A 22066-nucleotide genomic window follows, 5' to 3' on the forward strand; every position below is an offset into this window, starting at 1 on the left:
CAAGCCTGTCTGCAGCTTCGTGGGTTATATAGTTGGTGTCAGAAGCGAGGTCTATAAGGGCTCCAATTTTTTGCCCAGCGTTAAGAGTGACCTCCAACAGCATCATAAGGACTGGATACTCCTTCGCTCCATTCTCCTCTAAGAGTTCACCTCCACTTCTCTCGGTGCGATTTGTCACTACCGTTTTGTTGGTGAAGACTCTCCTCATCATCTGTGCTGCTTCTGGGGGGAGTTTAGACAACGCCTCTTCTTGCTCTTCAGTAAACCTTCCTGCTTTTCTACTGCCGCTGCTAGGCTTCTCTCTCTCATTCTCATCTCCCTTTCTGGTCTCCCTGTTGGGACAGAGAAGGTAGTGATGATCCGAGGATGCCCCCTTCTGGCAGCCTTTCTTGTTGCAGAGAAATCTATCGCTGCATTCTCCATTGGCGCCATGCGACTCCAAACACAGCCAGCAGGCTTTTGACCTTTTCACAGCAGTCTTTCTTTCAGCCAAGTCAAGGCCTCTGAATTTCTTGCAGGAGAATAGTTTACTTCCATGCTTCTTGTCACCACAAACAACGCACTCACCCCCGGTGCCATCTCTCTCAGTGGCTCTCGTGTAAGCAAACCTCTTTTCTGGTTTCCTCTGGTCCTTCCAACCGGGTTTCTCAGACGTATCCGCGATTGTCAGTCGCTCCAACTCCTCGAGTACTCCTTCTTCCTCCTTCAGGAACTTCAGAAGAGCATCGAAGTGGTTCTCTGGCTTGACGTCGTTCTCAGGTTTCGCTTTGAAGTGGATCCAGTGGTCTTTCAAGTTGTCTGGCAGCTTACTCTCTATCGTCTCGGTCACCATTGGATTCTTGATAGCACCGACATTGTCGAGATCTATAAGATCTGCTAGAGCCTTTTCGACGGTCTGGATGAGATCGATCACTCTCCTATACTGGCGTCCCCTTACTGGGGGGATCTTTTGTAGTTCCGCTACAATTTGGCTGGTGATCGCGTTCTTATTTCCGAAGCGGTTCTCTAGTACTCTGAACACGTCTTCAGCTTTACTGTAGCTTGCCAGTCTGAGATCCTTGACGATCTTTTCCTCAAGACTATCCAAGAGCTGGAATTTCCTGACCTCTGGAGAACCAGAGGGCTCCCCCTGTCTCTGGAGGCTCTCCCAGTCTTTCTTCCAGCGGTGAAACTCCCGCATGCTGCCACCAAATTTAGGGAGACACGTTGGCTTGAGTCTCACCTTTGGAACTGCTCCCGAAGCCACGCCTCCCTGGTCCACGCTCGTTCCAGCAGCACTTCGCTGGTCCCCCACAACCTTTTGTTGGATTCTGACGAGCTCAGCGCGTGCCTCCGACTCCGCTTGCTGCGCCATGAGGAGTTTTCCTTCAGCTTCAGCACGCCAGGCACGATCTTCTTCTTCAGCCTTTAAGCGATGGGTGCGCTCCTCTTCTTCAGCTTTTGCGTGTTCTTCCTCCGCTGCCTTGCGAGCTTTGCCGAAGGCGGCTTCTCTCTGCCACTCGAGCTTATTTTTTGAAGACTTTATTCTTTGCATCTTCTCCTCTACTTCATCCACAGCAGCTACAGGAGCCCATTCTCTCCAGCCTGAAAGCTCTCCTTCCGCTTCTGTGATGAGCCTCTCCAAGAGGGCCAGGTGTCTTGCGTGGGCGCTGTGATCCATTTGGTCCAGCGAGGCTGCTGCTGTTTCCTCAATAGTTCGCGTGGCCTCTCCGAGTGCGAACATCACCTTTCTCTCTCCATATCTAGACCAGAGATTGAATTTAACGAGCTCACTGACCTCAGTGGTTTTGGCGACACATTCTTCTGTCACTTTTTCTATTTCTTTCATTAGTTGCTCTGACACATTGGCCGGGTCGCCATCCGCTTCTATGAGCAGTCCATCTTCGTAGCTACTGTTAGTTGCGAGGAGTTTTTCTGCCTCAGTGGAGAACCCCCTCCATTGGTCTTTCAACTCACTCTCCACCAAAGTAGGAGCAAGGCGTATAATGGCGTTCAATTTCTTTCTAAAACTGGCTCTAGCTGAGCCTCGCTCTTTCTTTAGTTGAGCCACAGTCTTCTCTTCAGCCATTTTAATTTTATTTGTCTTCACAGTTTAAGTCCTGTTTGTGCTGAACACTTTATTATTTATTTTTATTTTTTCGCTTTATACAGCCTTTGCCAGTCTAGAATTCTGACACAGATTTGGTCTCCAGCCAGCCCAAAACACAGCTACTGTTTCAGCACCACGGACAGCTACGTTGCATTGAGTCCAGGTACAGCTGCTGTATCAGCACCACAGACAGCAACGCTCTTTGGCTCCCTCCCACTCTTCACGTGCGTGCCGTTTCGTGCCTCTCCCGCTGCACGTCTTCACGGAAAACTGGCTTCCACCTCTTCCCTTCCACTCGGGAATACTGCAGCCCGCTCGACCTGTCGGCCTCCGCGTCGGGTCCCCGCAAGGGAGGTTTTCGTCCGGTCCCCGCAAGAGAGTGAGTGTTTTAGCTTGTTGCTTTCCCTTCAAAGAGAGGTTTTTTATCTTCCCTCCCGCGTCGGGTGGTTTAACGAGGGGTTCACGTTGGGTCCGCTGACGACCGTCAAAAAGAGAGTTTTCTCTTGCTGCTTTCCGCGTCGGGTGGTTCAAAGAGAGTTTTCTCTTCTTCCCCGGCCGTGGTTATACAACTGTGATGCCTATTGCCCGGCACACGGGGAGACAAACTGGACGCGGACACAACTCAATTCGTTTCGTAGTTTTACTGAACAAATAGCAGGTTGTATAACCTAAGAACAAAGACAGAGATACATACATTACTGTTAATTACCTACACACGGACAACTAATAAATTCACACAAAATCAAACACAATTTACACGTACCGTGGCATCCAGAATTGTCCGTCCAAATCACACTAAACCACACGTGCCTGGTACACTTTCTTTTATACCTTTTGACCCAATCACACCCCAGGTATCCTTACACCACGCCCATCAACTAGACCCAACAAAATCCCACTCACATTACAGAATCAGCTCAAAAAATAAATCTGACCCAATAATCTAAATATTATCCCTTATGTTTAAATATATACAGGTAAATTATCCCAATCCCGAACTGGACAGCACATCCATCAGCCGGCCCAGTTACAGACTGTTACAGATGAGTCCATCAGCTGGCCCAGTTACAGACTGTTACTTACAGATGAGTCCATCAGCCGGCCCAGTTACAGACTGTTACAGATGAGTCCATCAGCCGGCCCAGTTACAGACTGTTACTTAGACGAGTCCATCAGCCGGCCCAGTTACAGACTGTTACTTACAGACGAGTCCATCAGCCGGCCCAGTTACAGACTGTTACTTACAGATGAGTCCATCAGCCGGCCCAGTTACAGACTGTTACAGATGAGTCCATCAGCCGGCCCAGTTACAGACTGTTACTTACAGATGAGTCCATCAGCCGGCCCAGTTACAGACTGTTACTTACAGACGAGTCCATCAGCCGGCCCAGTTACAGACTGTTACTTACAGATGAGTCCATCAGCCGGCCCAGTTACAGACTGTTACAGATGAGTCCATCAGCGGGCCCAGTTTTTTCTCCCCAGGAAGGGGTTAAAAAAAGGATAATTGCAAGGGGAGAAATGTTACATAATCGGACATGAAAGTGCAATTTTCTGCCATGGGTCTTTATTCCAGAGGCCTACCAGCATCAATAGAAACCAGAAAAACCTGAAATTGTGCAGAGATCCAGATATGCTTCGCGACCGCATTTACTGAACATTAACCTTGACAGACAAACTTCCTAAGTGAGTAAACGTTCAGCTCAGCATAACCCTCTGCAGAGGTCAGGGGGGAGAACATACTTATCCAGACCTGGAAATGACCAACATTAAAATCCATTCTTTTCCAGGTTGTGTAGGAACCCAGTTAACGACACTACTGCTTCTTTCCAATTGGCTGACATTTTAATGCTTAGGTACAACAGAATAACTACAGGATACACTTTAAAGGATAAAATAGTTTATTTTATAGTCTCATAGTAAAGGTAGGCCTCAACTTGCAAGACAATTATTGGCAGTATGTACAACATACCTGTAATTTCCATGGAATGGAATGGGACAAAGACCTAGTACACTAATTATATCGTCCTAAATGGAAAGAAAATGGAAACGATATACTGTACATACACACACATTTCCTAGACAGGCAAAACGCCTCCTTTTTTTCCTTGGGGGACTCGGCAACATTAATTTTGTACAACACATCAACAGGGACTTTTTTTGTTTCTTTGTACTGGGAGCTACCTTTTGACATCCAATACCTATTTTCATACCCTTAAGGAAAACTACAAGTGACAAATTGGCATTTTCCCCAAGATTTGTGAGAATACTACAAAATGCATAACATACTTTTAGAGAACTTGAAAACATCCAATCAATGCTTTGTAATATATAAAACTGAGACGCCTAACGTATTCAGCCATCTAAAGTCATTCACTACTTTAAGCTAAAGGACAAAATACGATACAAGTTTAGGAATTTTCTCTTCTTTTTCAAAACATCAATTTCAACAAAGGAGTTATACGTTACTCTCCCCCCCTCTTCGGTTAAGAAACGTGTCAAAATGGAAAAACATCTACAATCCAGTGGGCCTGAGGTGGGTATCACTTTAACATTAGCTTCAGAGCGTCTTTCACATTCTTTAGTGGAAAAGTAGGCTACAAATATTGGATTTCTTTTTAAAAAGGTAAACTTCTCCAGGACAATATTTATCTAGGTGTGTGTGTGTAAATTCTAAACAGGTTCTTATCAAGAATATTCAACAAAATAAACAAAACAAAAAATATATATAGCAGTCCTCTGAGGACGACGTCTGGTGCCCCCACCCCTCGGGGGGTAAAAAAAAAGAAAAACAGGGAGAAGGGACTATATCGAGGGTATAAAAAGCATCAAGTCCTTAAGTAGCCAAGCTGCCTCATTTTGGGTTTTGGATTGTTGATGTTGCTCGGTGGTGGGGTGGGGATACCAATGAGGGAGAATCAAAAGAAAAGAACAAGGGGGAGATGGCGAGAGATAGGAGAGGAGGGGGACATCAAGAGAGAGAAAAACAAGCTCTCTACATGGATTTTAGCCGTCGTCTTCCACCTTGCTGACCTCCACCCCCCCTCTCCCTCTCCAGAGACTGGATGGAGAGAGATGTTGGTGGGGGAGAGAGGGGGGGATGAGGGATCAAGAGTCTCCAGTGCGAGCCCGCCCAGACTCAGAGATAGGAGGAGAGACGAACGGGGCAAACGCAGGAAAGGGCACCAGTGGGAGTGGGAGAGCTTTGAAGGCTGTGGTTGTCTCCCCCTCGCCTACGTGTCTGCCCCCCGCCGGCCGAAGGTTAGCCGTGCCTCTACCTACCCACACACCCCCCCCGCGCTCTCTTTAGCTGGCCTCCACGCGCAGCTTCTTCCTGGTGGGGGGCTCGTCTGCCTCGGACTCAGAGCTGGAGTCGGAGCCTCCGTCGAAGGCAGACACGGCACTGCCTTTGGGGTTGGTGTACAGGCTGCTATCAGATGATGAGTAGCTGGCCTGCAGCTGGGTGGAGCCCTTCACCTTCTCCAGGGCGCGGACTACACACACACACACACACACACACGGGAGAAACAAAACAGGTGATGAGATTCAAAGATTAACCTGGACATGACACACTTAATTGGCCTTTTTCAGAGTAGCCATTTTGTGTCTCATAGGCACAGACACAGGTGCAACCAAAACAATGAGGGTTTCCAACTTCCAATCCATTTAGGTGTTCCAGTGCTGGGGCCCTCAATGTTTTGGCTGCACCTGTGTTTAGCCTGCCTTTGAGACACAACATGGCTGATGTGAAAAAGGCCAATTGATTCACATTTTTAGGATTGTACACGACCTGAATTTCTAATGCCAAAGGCTAGTGAATGTTCAAATATTACCAGGCACTGGCAGCCACTCTATAGGTTTTTTTGGCTGGTGAATGAAGCAAATCTACCAGCCAGTAGTCTCAACACTTAGACCCATGAGATTTCTTATGCTGATACACTACCATTACTGCATGCTGCAGATCTCTCTGGGTCTGGGACACTGCCCACTCCAAACTGTAAACGGAATCTTGGCCAGTGATTGGTGAGTGGTGGATTCACTCTTCACCAATCAGTAACAACTTTGCGATCAGGGAGACCCGCCCACCCACCCTGAGACCGCCCACCTGGTTGCCTCAGGAAGCCTGGTTCCTGCAGCATTGCTCTTAAAAGAATAAATATCACGTTGATTTGCTGCTCTCCACATAACTACATAACATAAGCCTGCATTGAAACGTATATCATGCAAGTGGAAGACAATATGCCGTTTGCATTCTATCAACAAACTGAAAGCTCTCTCATTGGTGCTACGAACTGTCACTTGTTCAATTCCAAACCCCCTAGACCTGCCCTCAAACTACAGCTGTGGCTGTGAAGGGGCAGACTAATGTATGTAGTATGCAGAGTGCAGCGATTCAACGTCATATTTGAGTCTGGGCAGAGACTAACCAGCCAGTGACATATTTTACCAGCATTTGGCTCTGTGCTCATTTTGTGCCCTGCTTATAATACACAACCCCATATCCCATCCCCACCCATTCTCTTATTCTCAACTCATTAGATGTTGCCAGTCTCTTTTGCAGATTTGAGTCACTAAAACAAGTTAGAAATAATTGTGATCTTCTCAATTGGATTAGGAGGCAATAAATTAACCACTTGGTCTGATGTTGAAAGTAGTTGTGATGCTATCGTGGCTATAATGGACCTACAGCTCATGTAGTGTGACTCCAGCCAGACAGACAGGTCATGTGAGGTGTTTAGAGCAGTCAGACAGACAGGTCATGTGAGGTGTTTAGGGGCAGTCAGACAGACAGGTCATGTGAGGTGTTTAGGGGCAGTCAGACAGACAGGTCATGTGAGGTGTTTAGGGGCAGTGAGACAGACAGGTCATGTGAGGTGTTTAGAGCAGTCAGACAGACAGGTCATGTGAGGTGTTTAGAGCAGTCAGACAGACAGGTCATGTGAGGTGTTTAGAGCAGTCAGACAGACAGGTCATGTGAGGTGTTTAGAGCAGTCAGACAGACAGGTCATGTGAGGTGTTTAGGGGCAGTGAGACAGACAGGTCATGTGAGGTGTTTAGGGCAGTCAGACAGACAGACAGGTCATGTGAGGTGTTTAGGGGCAGTCAGACAGAAGCTGGACTGAGTTTACCTTGCTGCTCCAGCAGTGAGTTCTGCCTCTTCAGGTCATCGATGTCCTGCTGGTGTGTGTGGTTTTTCCGTCTCATATACTGGATGTACTCTGTCGCTTTGTCTAGGATTTGAGCTCGGGACGCCTGCTTGATAGATTGTTGCTGTCAGCGACAAAAGAAAATCTAAACCAATGACGTAAGGTTACAGTGTCCTTATCACATTTATACACACAAAGCCCTGTCACATCAAGCCCCTCCTCCTGTCACATCAAGCCCCTCCTCCTGTCACAGCAAGGCCCCTCCTCCTGTCACAGCAAACCCCTCCTCCTGTCACAGCAAGGCCCCTCATCCTGTCACAGCAAGGCCCCTCATCCTGTCACAGCAAGGCCCCTCAGCCTGTCACAGCAAGGCCCCTCCTCCTGTCACAGCAAGGCCCCTCCTCCTGTCACAGCAGGCCCCTCAGCCTGTCACAGCAAGGCCCTCCTCCTGTCACAGCAAGGCCCCTCCTCCTGTTACAGCAAGGCCCCTCCTCCTGTCACATCAAGCCCCCTCATCCTGTCACAGCACTACAACAAAGAGGCCACAGGCCACCACACCACAGTGTCTGAGGCAAACAACTGCAAGAGGTTGTCTACACACAACTTGCCTTCTCTTAACCTCTGAATCACTGAAACACTTTACTCTGACATCCGGAAGCTAGACGGTATCCTTAGCACACAACTGTCTCCATGACATCAAAAACCTGCAGTCCTGCAGCAGCCCTTTAGTGCACAAAACCTACCAGTTGGCTTCCTCATCTAAAAAAAAATCAAGCAACCGAAAGCAGGCCCTATTCTATGATGGCAAGTTGGCAACTTGGGCCGCATTTTGCCCATGTGTGGAGCACACATGGCAAAATGCGGCCCAAGGGCCGGACTCAAAGAAAAACAAAACGACCCCCAAAAACTCAATAAAAGGCAGAATTATGTTAATAAATCAAATCTGCTACAGCCATTGGATTTGTATCACTATTATATCAGGAGATTGACAAGAAATTACCAATCACAACGGGAGGGTTCAAAATAGGGAGAGTCGTGCGAAAATCAGGAGTGTTGGCAGGTATAATCTGCAATGTGTGGCCCTTCACTTACTTGATGTAAGTCAGTATGGCCCTCAGGAAAAATAATTTGCCCATCCCTGATCTAGCCCCACGCTGCAGCTAGCCTAGCACTATGGGCTGCTGCTAAGGGGAGGAGGGGCCTCACACAGTAACCCAACAATTACCCAACAACAACAGTTATCACCAAAACCATCGTACAAGCCCCACCCTCTGCCTTGCAAAATTCCTAGTCTTTTAAGGAAAATAAAACTGTGCCCAGCTACTGAACACACTCCAAATTATACTCAATGTCAGGGCTGTCAAAACAGGAAAAGAGCGACAGAATTTCCTCATAATAACTTCCTGATGCTGGTCCAAGTATTTAGACTGCAGTGCTGCCACCAATCTGCCCTCTTCCTAGTCTCTTCAACCATTTCCCTCCACTGACGCACGCACAGGAACCAAGTCAATACATCTGCATCTCTGTATACATGTTCAGGAAAAATAGCATTTCATCATCATGTTACCACATATACTGTACGTACCAGAAACTATTCTGTACAGGGTTTTTCCTGGCTCAAAATGAGGCAGAGGTGGTACTAGAGGCCAACCCATATGGAAGTTTTGAAACCGATCCCCATTTTAGTGGGGGTAAAGTCATTTATTACCGATAGGCAGCTGATATAGTGGGGCAGCCGATAGTGATTTTTTTTTTTTAGGTGGAATGAAAATAGACATTTTCTTTGTTGATTGTGCTATGACTATGTGAAGGTACTTAAAAGGCTGCTTTCTTAAACAAATCACGTTATTAAAGAATATTTAACATTCAATTGTCAACACATCGTTGTAATTACAAACACATTGTAAAATAGCACAAAAACACTTGAAGACGACAAGACGAGCGGCCGACTCCCAGCAGCAGCTCTGTGCTGAGCCTGTGTGAGCGCCTCCTGGAGGGCTGCAGTGGCCCTGACCAGGCGTTACCAACCTTTTCCCCCTGCAGAGCGGGCACGGAGTCCCGCAGGCTGTGGAAGCTGTCTTTGATGTGGTCCCTACGCTTGCGCTCCAGCGCATTGTGGTGTGCCCGTTTGTCTGCCTGCAATGAGAGAGTCACAAGGCCTTCAGCCTGGCAGCAAGGCAGCCCCCAGGCACCTACAGCGCCGCCCTGCTGCCAGATCCCACAGCACCGCTAAGGAGCAGACACGGGGAGACGGGCGAGGCTTCCATTAGGGATGAAACGATTACCGGTTTAATGCTAAACCCTGATAGAATTCCTGACAGGTAGTATTACCATTTCAAATGTTAATTGCCATAAAACCGTGATTACCTTGTTATGGTGATAACAGCACTTTGAAAAACACAGTAAATAGTACTGTCCATCATCAACCAAAGTCAGCAACAGTCTCCAGATGTAGACGTGCTGTCTTGGTGAGATGATTTCAGAGTGTATTACTTTTTGGGTCTGAGATTTCAAGATAAAACTTGGTGAAATGATTGCAGTGAATGTATCAGTACTTTCTGAACATTTCCAGCACATTTTTACAATAACCTATGATCATTTTGTTCCCTACAATCATTTTCAGAAATTTTCATACCACTTTTTCATCTCTAGCCTCCATCATGGGCTTCCCATGATCAACACAGAAAATCTTTCGATTGAAACCAATATTGCACACATATATCCAATTTGTAACATTGTCACACAAGTTTTCAGTATACTATGGATCAGTAAAGCTCAGTAAATAATAACTTACTCATGCATACATAAAATTCAAGCTAACCAGAGTAATATTGATAATTTATACATTTAAAATCTAATCAACTGCCCATAGCATATATATATATATATATATATATATATATATATATATATATATATATATATATATATATATGGAGAATATCAGCCTCACCCTAGCAGTCTAATACTAACATGCTGATGTTGGCCAACACTACTTGTGGTTGCAGATTATTTCAGGAAGTAGCAATTCTGGTGTTAACTGAGAAAGGCCCATTATTGGTCTAGTCTTCATCCCTTCACCCTGAGGTTTCCCAGCCAGCCGCACAACCAAGTTGAAAAAACTACCACCAGCTACCAGCAAACACTGCTAGAGTTTAGCTCTGGCTCGTGAGTGAGATGAAATTGGAGCAGTCAAAAATCTACTACTACTAGTACTACTACTACTACTACTACTACTACTACTAATTACTACTACTACTACGCAGGGATTCCCTACTGGCCACTTTTATTAGAAATATTGTGATATATCGCCATATCAATTTTTTTGCACAGCCGTGTGTTCAGTGACACAATAAAAATACTTTTTATTTCAGTACGTTCTGTAACACACTCAACACTCAGTAGTTTTGACTCAATTTGTCCACTAAGTTATCAATATAAAGTTATCTACATATTATTACACTACCTGGGTGGTACACAGCTAATTTAATTTTCAGTAAATTATGTAGAGTATTGCAATATATCGCAATATGCATTGTATCGCAATGTATCATGGTACAATCGTACCCCTAATACTTGGGTGGTTATGACATTATGGCTAATAATCCAAATCTCATTGCAGAATATGAACTAGGGATGCACCGATCGATCGGCCAGTGATGGGAATCGGACGCTTTTTAGGCTAAATAGGAGATCGGAGAATTCCGATAATTGCTTTATATGTGCCAATTGCAAAACTGACTGATGACGCAAAACACGTGAGCCATTATTCTAGGGGGAGTTGTGCTCAATCATGGTCACATGCAGCATGAAGCAAATCCTTCCAGCACAGTCGAGCAGGATTACAGATGAAACGATAACCGGTTTTAATGATAACCGTGATTAAATTCCTTACAATAACCGTGATCAAATTCCTTACAATAACCGTACGCTTTGAAAAACATGGTAAATACTAGCCTGGGTAAACCCAGCCCCCAGTGACCTGCTCTCAGGCTCACCCTGCTTACAGTCACAAGCTAGTGACTGGGAACTGAGAGAGCAGGTCACGTGGGGGCTGGGTTTACCTAGGCTAGGTAAATACTGTCCATCATCAACCAAAGTTGGCAACAGTCTCCCAGATGCAGACGCATAGCCTTGGAGAAATGATTTCAGTGAGTGTATCAATCCTTTTTGGGTCTGAGTTTTCAATATAAAACTTTTAAATGATTTCTGTGAGTGTATTAGTACTTTTTGAACATTTTCAGCACATTTTAACAATGCCGTGATAATACTCATAAGTGATAACCATGATCATCTTCGTCACTATAATCGTGATATGAAATTTTGACATTGTTTCATCTCTAAGCATGATGATAAGCAGCTCATCATTGTGTTCACATCATTTCTTTCACTAGAGACCAGTGCTGCACTGAGGCCAGCTAATGTTAGCTCTTAACAATGCAATGAGCTTGCTACTAGCATTAGCTGCTCAGTGGGTAACATTACCGTAAATTCCGCACTATAAGCCGCACCGGAGTATAAGCCGCAGCAGCAAAATTGCCTGTTTGTTACATATATAAGCCGCACCGGACTATAAGCCGCAGGTGTTTTAATGTTTTTTTTTTTATTTATTTTTATTGTGTTTTAATGTTTAATTACCATATGTAAGGGTTCATGCACAGAGGGGATTGTCAGGAAAGAGATGGCTGTTTGAGGAAGCTCCCATTTATTAACATTTCAACAAAACAACATAACACAACACCACCTGTGTTTTTTTTTACAGTGCACACAGTGTCCGCGGTGTGGTGAAAAGAGGGCAAGAGAGGAAATTAAAACAGAAGTGGATTTATAGTTAGAAAGAGTGCTAAAAAAGAGATTTTTTTTTTTTTTTTAAATCCATAGATAAGCCGCACCGTTATATAAGCCGCAGGGCCAAAAAACGGGGAAAAAGCCGCGGCTTATAGTCCGAAATTTACGGTACTTTTGCTAGTCTTTACTCTTCTTATCCTATTTAGAACATCAGAGTGCACAGCAAATGATGTAAACAACAGTAACGTCCTGGAAGTTAAACATTAGCCAGTTGCTTTGATTGAACCTTGAACTACAAAGACTGTATGACTGAAACAGAAAGGGATAAAGTTATTTCTCTGACCCGTTGGGTCAGGTTGCCAGAAACAGTGATGGACCAGGACTTTGTCACGTGACTTTTGAGCTCTATTCATGTCCAGGTCAAAGTCAAGACACTCAAGTCATTCAGATGGGTGAGATGGGGTGAGGGATGGGCTGATATAGGGTGAGGGATGGGAGGACAAAGCTGGTAGATCCTAGATGAGGATTACATTGACTGAATTAACCAGCACCCTGACTCAGACTACAAGGGACTTTCCTTATGTAATGTAGGTTTAGGTTAGGGCTTGGCTTTTGTTCCATGTGGTTTAGTTTAGGGTTTTATCAGTAGACTTTGGTTTAACGACATGCCGCTCGGTTTTCGCCACTGGAACATTTGACTTCTCCAGTATGCCCTGCTGCACTCAATGGGTTAGGGTTAGGCCCTGGTGCACTGAATTAAATGACACATTTTTCATGGCTTTTGCCAAGTCATGTAACTGGTTACCAGTACCACTATAACTCATTCCCAATTTAGACATGCTGAATTAATACACACAGGCCTGATCAGACAGGCCACTGCATCCTAGCCTGGGTAAACCCAGCCTAACTGCATCAAAATAACTAGCTACACATTTCAAATAGACATTGGCATTCCAGTTAGCCCAGCCTCCAATCAGATCAGATTCTGGCCAAGCTACCGCCCAATCCATTGTGTCTCTGGGCTGGGACACAAGTCCAGCACCCAATCAGACTCCGTCCAGGTCAACTCGGGACAATCTAGCTGTATACACGGTACACCTCTAACAAAGCAGGGCATTTGGTGGCAATGCCAGTCCAAATGGACTTTTATGCACCCCCCCCCCCCCCCCCCCCCAAAACAACAACAACTGACTGAGTTCACTCTTGTGTTTCCAATGGTGTTAATATAATAAGCTACTCAGAATTGATCAAACACATTAGGTTTAGGCTGTGTTGCTTATTGAATAGGAAATGCCAATGGAACTTATATCTTTCTCCAACAGGCTGTATTAAAAAATAATAAGAACGGCGTCCGGGTAGTGTAGCGGTAGATTCCCTGCCTAGTGTCTACCAACACGACAGCAGCAGGATCGCACCCCCGTGTTACCTCCGGCTTGGTCAGGTGTCCATACAGGCACGATTGGCTGTGTTTGCGGGTGGGAAGCCAGATTGAGGGTATGTGTCCTGGTCGCTGCACTAGCGCCTCCTCTGGTCGGTCGGTGCGCCTGGTCGGGGTGGAAGGGAACTGGTGGAAATCGCATGATCCTCCCACGTGCTACGTCCTGCCGGTGAAGCTCCCCGCTGTCAGGTGAAAAGAAGCGGCAACGCCGGCTCTGGCCTAATCTAAGCATTAGCAGGGAAACAGCCTGAAGTAAGCGAGCCATACCACAGGCAGAGCAGAGACATGGTAGAAGTCACCAGATCAACATGCTCTGACTCACTTGGTCCCTCACAATAAAAGCCAGACGCCACAACAAGACAACATACAGGTTCAAACAGGCCCTGTGCGCCTCACATGTTGGGTGGGAGAGACGAGGTACGTGCTTATTTTATCTCAGGGACTCAGTTACCACGTCCTTTGTTGTAAATACAACAAAAGCATCCGCAAGGACAACACCAGACCAGACCCAAGATGACTTGACTGACTAAACTGGTTGTCGTTGATAGTAAGCAACAGAGCTTAAAGTATAAGTTCATTATCTAGGACAGGGATGGGCAACTTTGATGATGAGAGGGCCACACAAAAAAAATCCTGGCTACCAGAGGGCCAGATTGTGGCCGTGCACTTCCACCAGTAGCATACTAAAACACCATCACTCCAAATTATAGCTACTAATTTGATGAAAAGGACTGGGAATCAATGTTTATTATACGAACATTTATATTTTTCATATTCAAATGTAGTCCTTCTTCCATTCAGATAACACCAGAAACTTTGCTCTAGCTTTAAAACAGCCCGCTACAGCAATTTCATGGGGTACATCACCCAAATATGTGATATTAATCAGATTAGTAATGTTGCATGTGCAATGTGCATCCTGGATATAGTTTGTTACAATAGCGTTGGCTTGGCTCAAATGCTAACGTTAAACAGTATGTGGATGGACAATGCTAACACCATTACCGCCATGTTCTGGGTTGGACAGTAAAATAAAAACACAGATTTTGGTGGTCTAACTAACCTAACCAAAAACGTTTCATTTCAGAAGGTGGCAGTAATGCACCATAAGTTTTTTGCCAACCGCCATAAAACACTAGTAGAAGAAGAAGAAGAAGCACAAGCTTCACTGAAAGTTAAGTTGCAAAAAAGAATGATTAGATTCGTTAGATTCGGGGTGAAAAAATACATAGTCCGTTATAGGCATCGCAATTTGACCCAGAAAATGTAAATAATGTAATAATCGATGCAGAATCGTCCACATCCGCATCGCGATGCATCTTATAACCGCTTATTTTTGACACCCCTAATGTATGGGGGTACTTTTTTTTATATAACTTGCCCGTTTGGAGTAAAATAGACAATAGAAAAGGGGGTGATTGACAGGTTGCCTGTCCAGTGATCGCGCAACTTGCCGATCACTAACCAATAGCAGGCAGAGCTGCGGCTCTGGGAAACCCCCATCTCACCCATTCCCTCCCACTCTGCTGAAGAAAAATCAAGATGGCGACGGCCACCACTTCCAACTCAAAACGGGAGCACAAAATCAAAGGGATAGCTCTGTCCATATTTTTTAGGTCAGTGCTTGATACTGCTCGTCTGGCGTAATCCAAGTCTCCAGAGGCTTTGAAATGCCAAGTTGACTTGAAAAGACATAATTTACACCGTGTTTTAGCTGAAGTCTTCACTGTAGCAGGCTACAGTATCTATTCACCCCCCACCTTCTTCACTGTAGCAGGCTACAGTATCTATCCACCCCCCAGCTTCTCGGAGCACATGGCTACAGAGCAGATTTCAGCTAAAAACAGGGTGTAAATGATGTCTTTTCAAGTCAACTTGGCATCTCAAAGCCTCTGGAGACTTGGATTACGCCAGACGAGCAGTATGGAGGCATTTTCTGTTTCTTTTACTCTTCAAAGTTGGTCCCCATCCACTTCAGTTGTTTAGGAGAATTCTGCAACAGTGTTTTGCTGTGAAACTCCACAAACATTTTGTGGACTAAAAAACTTCAACCATCCATTGGCATGGGGGTGAGTAGATAATGACTGAATTTTCATTTTTGGATGAACCTATCAGTCAGCATATAAATGGGAGCTAGGGCTCTCTGTCTGTCTGTTTCTTTGTCCCACTGTGATGTCAAGAATCCCACGATGACATCATCAGTGATGTCATAAATCTGACAATCAGTGATGCTGGTCTCATTGGCCACACAGCAGCCGAGCTGCGGGCGAGGCCACACAGCGGCCGAGCTGCGAATGCGAGCTGCATTGCCAGCTTGGCAAGCTGCAGGGCCAGCTCGGCGAGCTGCAGGACTGGTGAGGCCGAGCTAGCGAGCCCACACCAGTGGCCCACACACGTGCGAATCTAGGAATCGAGCGGGCGTAGCGCGCAAAATCCCTAGTCCTTTAAAATTAAACAGGTCACAGGTCCCACCTCCAGGGTAAGCTATATATATATATATACATTGGGCTTATGAAATCAAGGCTGTAATACAAGCCATGCATTAGGTGGCCACTGCATATTACCCACCAAGCCTATTTTGTGATGAGGCATTAGACCACTAGTCTGGCTAGCATGGAGTGGAGACAGCTGCTGCTGACTGCAGCCTATTTCACAACAGCCACAAAGCATCCAGGGAGGTGTTCCCATGCGAGCCATGTGCATCTTCATCAATGAGGCGTGACCCAAGCCCTCCACGGACCTCAGCACAACCAACCACAGACTGGTGGCCCATGGACCGCAGCACAACCACAGACTGGTCCCGTCACAGACCCCACCACAACCAAACAGACTGGTCCCTCCATGGACCCCAGCACAACCAAACAGACTGGTCCCTCCATGGACCCCAGCACAACCAAACAAATGACTGCTATCCATGGCATGTGCAATTATGAGTCTGGCAGCCATTTTTATATGCCCCATTTCAGTAAATGAAGGACATGTCATGTGAGGGCAAGTGGTTGGCTTTCTGGAATGAAAATATGAAAATATGCCCTAAAACAGAATTAAAATGTGGAGAAATCAAACTTTTAGTGTTCATCATTTTCCTACCTTAATTAAAAGGCTACATTGTTCTCTATGTGCTAAGCAAGTTTCAAGTTTTTGTGAGAACCCAAGGCAGCCATTTTGAGTTGTTAGAAACACATGGGTACCAGCTGAAAAATATAAATTGTTTTCTCAATTACTAAAAGGTACACATTTGTAGATATGTGTTTGCAGTGCACCAGACAACATGAACTCACTCCTAATCCTGTAAGGGTGCAGCAACATCAATGGTGACTGGCTGTCTGGCATCTGGCTGTGGGACACATGGTATCTGGTTGTGGGACACATGGTATCTGGTTGTGGGACACATGGTATCTGGTTGTGGGACACATGGTATCTGGTTGTGAGACACATGGTATCTGGTTGTGGGACACATGGTATCTGGTTGTGAGACACATGGTATCTGGTTGTGAGACACATGGTATCTGGGTCACTCACTACACACATCAGACTAGGCCTGTCAAAGAATATTCTATATTTGAATACATATTTGAATATTAAAATTAAAGGAATATTCAAATATGAAAATGAATATTCAATTGTATTATTATTTATATAATAAAAATATATATAACCAAAATATATATATATATATATATATATATATATATATATATATTCAGTAGCTAGGGCTCTGTCTGTTTCGCTGTCCCACTGATGACATCAGTGATGTCATAAATCCCACTGATGACATCAGTGATGTCATAAATCCTACTGATGACATCATCAGTGATGTCATAAATTAACTCACACACACACACACAGTCACAAGAGGGAGAGGGGGAGAGACTGAGGGAGAGAGGGAGACATTGTGCCTGCGCCAATAGGGCAGGCAATGCTAGCCTGGGTAAACCCAGCCTCCACGTGACCTGCTCTCAGTCACTGAGCAGGTCTGAGAGCAGGTCACGTGGAGGCTGGGTTTACCCAGGCTAAGGCAATGCCTATGTATGACATCACTGACGACATTACATTATGTCATTTAGCAGACGGTTTTGTCCAAAGCGACTTACGATATCACATTTTGTCAACAGTACAGAAAACAACTATGCAACACAACCAAGTAATTTATGACATCACTGTGGGACAGGGACAGAGAAACAGACAGAGCCCTAGCTCCCATTTATATGCTGATTACAAAAGTGTAGGCTACTACTGTACTAATGCTGACTGAATAAATATGGAAAAAATATGTTTATGTTAATTTTTTTTATGTTCAAATAAATATATCAAGTAGTTATATAAGCTATCTGGTTGTATTGGTTTGCCTTGCCACGAATGCAATATATATATATATAGATATATTCAAATATTTTTTTTTTGTTTAGAGGGAATATTCGAATATGATTTTGGTCCAATTTTGACAGCCCTACATCAGACACCTCGAAAAACAGCTGTCCAACTTCCTAAGAGCAACCACTAGGCATGGGTTGGTGTGAAAATTTTAAAACCGGTTCGATATTGCTCTTCACACCGAATCTAACCGGTATACCGAATTTTGCCACTAGGTGTCGCACTTTGAGCAGTGCCTCCCAGTGCGATAAATTACTGTAGTGCGACTCCAGTCCACTTGGTGGCGATAATGCACCTCTAAGCTGGTTTGCCAACCACCAATAACTAAAGAAGAAGAACGAGCCGTTTTGTTTATTAAATTAAATTACCGTCTGCGAGATACAGTATAGTGTAATGATTGAATGAATGGTCATACTTGAACACATGTCCGTCACCGCGAAGTTATGGCCCTCTGAGATCAAAATTTGAGCCTCGCTTTTCTCAGTTTGTTGGATGATGCTGTAGCAATCCAGGGAATAATAGAGTTAGAATCCAATAGCAGGAATAAAGAGGGAGGGCTTGGTTTGGACGCAGATACCTTTAAATACAACTTTAGAGAAATACTTTTAACCTGGTGGATTATTGGTCGATCACCAGAAGCATGGATTTAAGACTCCTTTTCCACAGTTTTGAAGAGCATCATATCTTTAACCAGGTGAGTGGTGATTGTTGCACGCCTTCCTACACTGTAGCACTGTCCCGTTTAGCGTTATATTTTCATCTGACTTCACCCCAAAACTCACGGTGCTCTGTGCCATCACCCCCCTCTGCTAGTGAAATTTGATCTAATCTACATTCATGTTGCTGCGATCGCCTAAAGGCTGGCATAACTCCTGTAGTCTGAGCCCAGCTTAAGCAGTACGGGTCTTATGAGCCTTCGTTTCATTCCGTCAGGCTGGCTTGACCGAGCAAGTCTGACTTCACGTTAGTAAACACAACACAGCGGGTGAGTAATAACACGTAACGTTGTTAGCCAGAACCTGTCAGTAACGTTAATACCCACGTACCGTGGAGGGCCCCAATGCTAGTCGGATTGTGTGTGTATGTCAGTTTATAAACAAAGTAACTATAACTAATAAACATTCGATGAATCACGTTGTCATGTTGCTCATTACTAATGCAATACAAGTTAGATTTAACCCTGTAGAATAGGCTGCTGAGGCTGCCTTTTAATTTGCGTTTTAATTTACCAGTTCCTGGCATAATGAAAAATGCCGATTCAGACATTTTGCATGAAATCAAACCAGTTCCGGCTCGTACACCGGACCGGTAAAACCGGAAATCGACCCATGCCTAGTAGCAACCACAATTATCGGTACATAAATCAATTTTGCCATCTGCATCAAAGCCCAGTGGCTCCCTCCATTCTATTCAACCCCACAAACTAGTTACATAACTAGTCCAGGTGCTGAGTGGAAGAGCTGGTGCCTGCTGCTTCCTGACTACCCATACATTACCTACATGAAAACCTGCTCTATTGTAAGTCGAGAACGTGTGTGTGTGTGTGTGTGGGGGGGGCGGGGTCTCGCACTGGAGGTGCTCAATGTGTGTGTGTGTGGGGGGGGATCTCACACTGGAGGTGCTCAATTGGGGGGGGGAAACGGGATGTAATGATAGAACCAACAAGAAAACAGGAAGCGTTCAACTGAATGTGACTGTTGTGTACAAAAAACGAATAGAGTATTCAGTAGGGCTGTGAATCTTCACTGGCCTCACGATTCGATTACGATTCATCTGTCAACAATTTGATTCGACGATGCATCTCGATACAGCTCAAAGTATTACAGCTCCAAGTATCACATCCTCAATTTCCTATAGTATTACTGCACATGGCTACTTTTTCATCAAGCAGTCAGTCAGATAAATATCAATAACTCCCTTTTTTACTTACAAAGTGCTTTAAAATCTGAATGTCAACATAGATTTAAACAAACGATTCAGTGATTATCTGTCAACAATACGATTGTGCATCGCGACACCACCGCATCGCGATGCATCTATTAAACGATTAATTTTGACACCCCTAGTATTCAGTCCCGACACTAAATCTAATGCATGGCATAATGCAGGTCTTCAGCGATCAGCCCACACTCCACTCAAGACTGGACCGTCAACAATAGCTTATCTGCTAAACTAAGGCCAATTATCCAGCTCTGGAAAGCTAATTATCCATGTTTACTTTGTTGCACCCATCATTCATGCTCATTCATCTCTTCAGATGTTTATGCCACATTCCCACTCCTTAGGGACTGGGCAGGTCAAACTGACAAAGGCAGAGAGCGCTGAGACTCAATGTATGCATCGAGTGAAATACTTAGAACTTTAGTAGCTGAATCAAATGAGAATAGTGACTGAATTGAAATTGGGTCTGCTGTTACGAGCTCAGCTGCAACAAAGCAAAAAGTAACTCACTGTTAACAGAGAATGGCCTGAGGTCTGTTGGAGGGCAGCAACAGAAAGGTCTAATTGCAATGTAAATACTAAGGTGTCAGTAATGCAAATTGATGCTGGCATTGTCTAAATGGACCTTTTGCATATGCAGTTAATTTGGCTATTTGACCGGGGGTGGGACATCATACTCTGCTGTGGTAGCCTGTGACAGTCGTGCAGGGTGTTTTTCTCTGCGATGCGGCTACGTCATTCATTTAGGGCTGTCGACAGAAGATGGCTCTAATCACTGGCTGCAACACAGGAAAACATCCACCCGCAGCACCCTTCCTGACACCACAGCCTGCCCGAGAGAGATGCAGGCAGGCGCGGCTGCAGCTCCGTCTGTTTACCGTCTACTGCCACCGGTTTTCATGACAAAAACACCCTCGACGGAATATACGCGACTGGTCTCTCGTTTAGTGGCATGACCCAGATCTCTGATATGCAAAGCGAAACTGGTCACTAGCGGAATCGCTATTAATTAAAACTGGTCGGAACGGCAATCCAGTTGCCAGCAAAGCAAGGGAAGCTTTGTAGTATGTATTATTTAAAAACCAATACAGTTCCTCTAGCAGGATAAGGCTTTGGTCTAAATATAGATGTCGTGTCACCAGCTCCCTATGGTCACGTACTAGTACTACACATGATGGGGGATAACCTGCATTGATGCACAATCGCCGCACTATCGGAAATGCATGGATCATTTAATAGTTCACTGCTAACGTTACAGAAAATGACTCAACTTCGCATGCATCGCCGTGCAAACATGTTGATTTCACCAAGTATTCTCGTAAAATCCACAATTCACCAGTAGTATCACATTCGTTCTCAACATCAACCTCCATAATGCAATCTAACTCAACGATTAAAAAAACCTAACTAAATGAGCAGAATGTGAGAATATAACTTCAACAAGTTGACAATTGTCGACGTTGGGTACAATCTCCCCCATCATTACGCACCACATTGTGATATCTCGGCGAGTCTTCCTGCAAAGAAACAGAACAAAAAGTACAATTGTAGCTACAATTGTTCACCAAATCGTACTGTTTTGCTAATGTCACTTACATGTGAAAATAAATGTGAGATTTAGCAAAGCGCTTGGGCAAGATAAGAGTAGCATTGCTGACCAATAAACTAATTCCCGACAGCCTGGAAAATGACTTTTCGGACAGAAAGCAAAGCCAGCCTGCTAACGCTAGCACAGCAGCTCATTTAGCCAAATCAACAGCTACCAAAATAACACCCATCAAAACTGAAAGTGGCCATACTCACGTCACTATCGACTTCGATGTCATCGTTATCACTCATTCTTCGATTAAATAGTCTAGTTTAGAGGAACGGGCGACTGAAAAACAACATGGATCAGTTTAACAGCGAGAAACACCCCTACAGACAGCCTAGCAGCTCGTTCTGTTTGGACAGACAGAACCAAGCTTGGTGGATTCAACCACTCTCCACGTGACTTCACTCAACACGGGGAGCTGCCACTCCACAACACGCATGCGCGAGGTCCCAGGGTTTTATGGGACTTGTAGTTTGATAGACTATTGTTTTCATGCAGCTTTTAAACAAACTTTGATTCCTGGCGGATTTTCGATTTAGAAACATTCGAATATCAATTTTCCAGATGAAACACAATGGAAAAAGAACCACCAAATTACCTAAATGTGATTTACTTACGATGAAATGTTCGTTTGCAAACTACAATATCCAGGAGGAGTCAATTGCGTTGCTTGCGACACACTGCAACGTCATTAC

The 22066-nt window shown here is 44.8% G+C and overlaps 1 protein-coding gene across 2 annotated transcripts; it reads right to left on the minus strand.

Moving 5' to 3' along the window:
• Nucleotides 1-3984: 3984 nt before the first annotated feature.
• On the minus strand, nucleotides 3985-21714 carry max (myc associated factor X). 2 transcript variants are annotated; one of them, XM_083643103.1, is made up of 5 exons: nucleotides 21581-21714; nucleotides 21268-21294; nucleotides 9265-9372; nucleotides 7219-7360; nucleotides 3985-5583 (listed from the first exon to the last, which is right to left on the minus strand). In XM_083643103.1, the coding sequence occupies exons 1-5, from the start codon at nucleotides 21614-21616 to the stop codon at nucleotides 5396-5398; spliced, it is 501 nt and encodes a 166-aa protein (XP_083499229.1). In that variant the 5' UTR covers nucleotides 21617-21714; the 3' UTR covers nucleotides 3985-5395. The 2 variants fall into 2 exon arrangements, with proteins under 2 accessions (XP_083499229.1, XP_083499230.1); XM_083643104.1 differs by lacking the exon at nucleotides 21268-21294.
• Nucleotides 21715-22066: the final 352 nt, after the last annotated feature.

Source organism: Poromitra crassiceps (assembly GCF_964638095.1).
Source record: "Poromitra crassiceps genome assembly, chromosome: 9".
In the NCBI taxonomy this organism is placed as follows: Eukaryota; Metazoa; Chordata; class Actinopteri; order Beryciformes; family Melamphaidae; genus Poromitra; species Poromitra crassiceps.

What these genes read in the sequence shown, in the direction of transcription:
- max (XM_083643103.1), bottom strand. Translation starts at nt 21,616, where the DNA reads ATGAGTGATAACGATGACATCGAAGTCGATAGTGAC. An exon ending in CGCCGAGATATCACAATGTG is followed by an intron (nt 9,373 to 21,267) that starts GTGCGTAATGAT and finishes CTCTCATTGCAG; the next exon opens with GCAGACAAACGGGCACACCA. An exon ending in CTCACTGCTGGAGCAGCAAG is followed by an intron (nt 5,584 to 7,218) that starts GTAAACTCAGTC and finishes GTGTGTGTGTAG; the next exon opens with TCCGCGCCCTGGAGAAGGTG.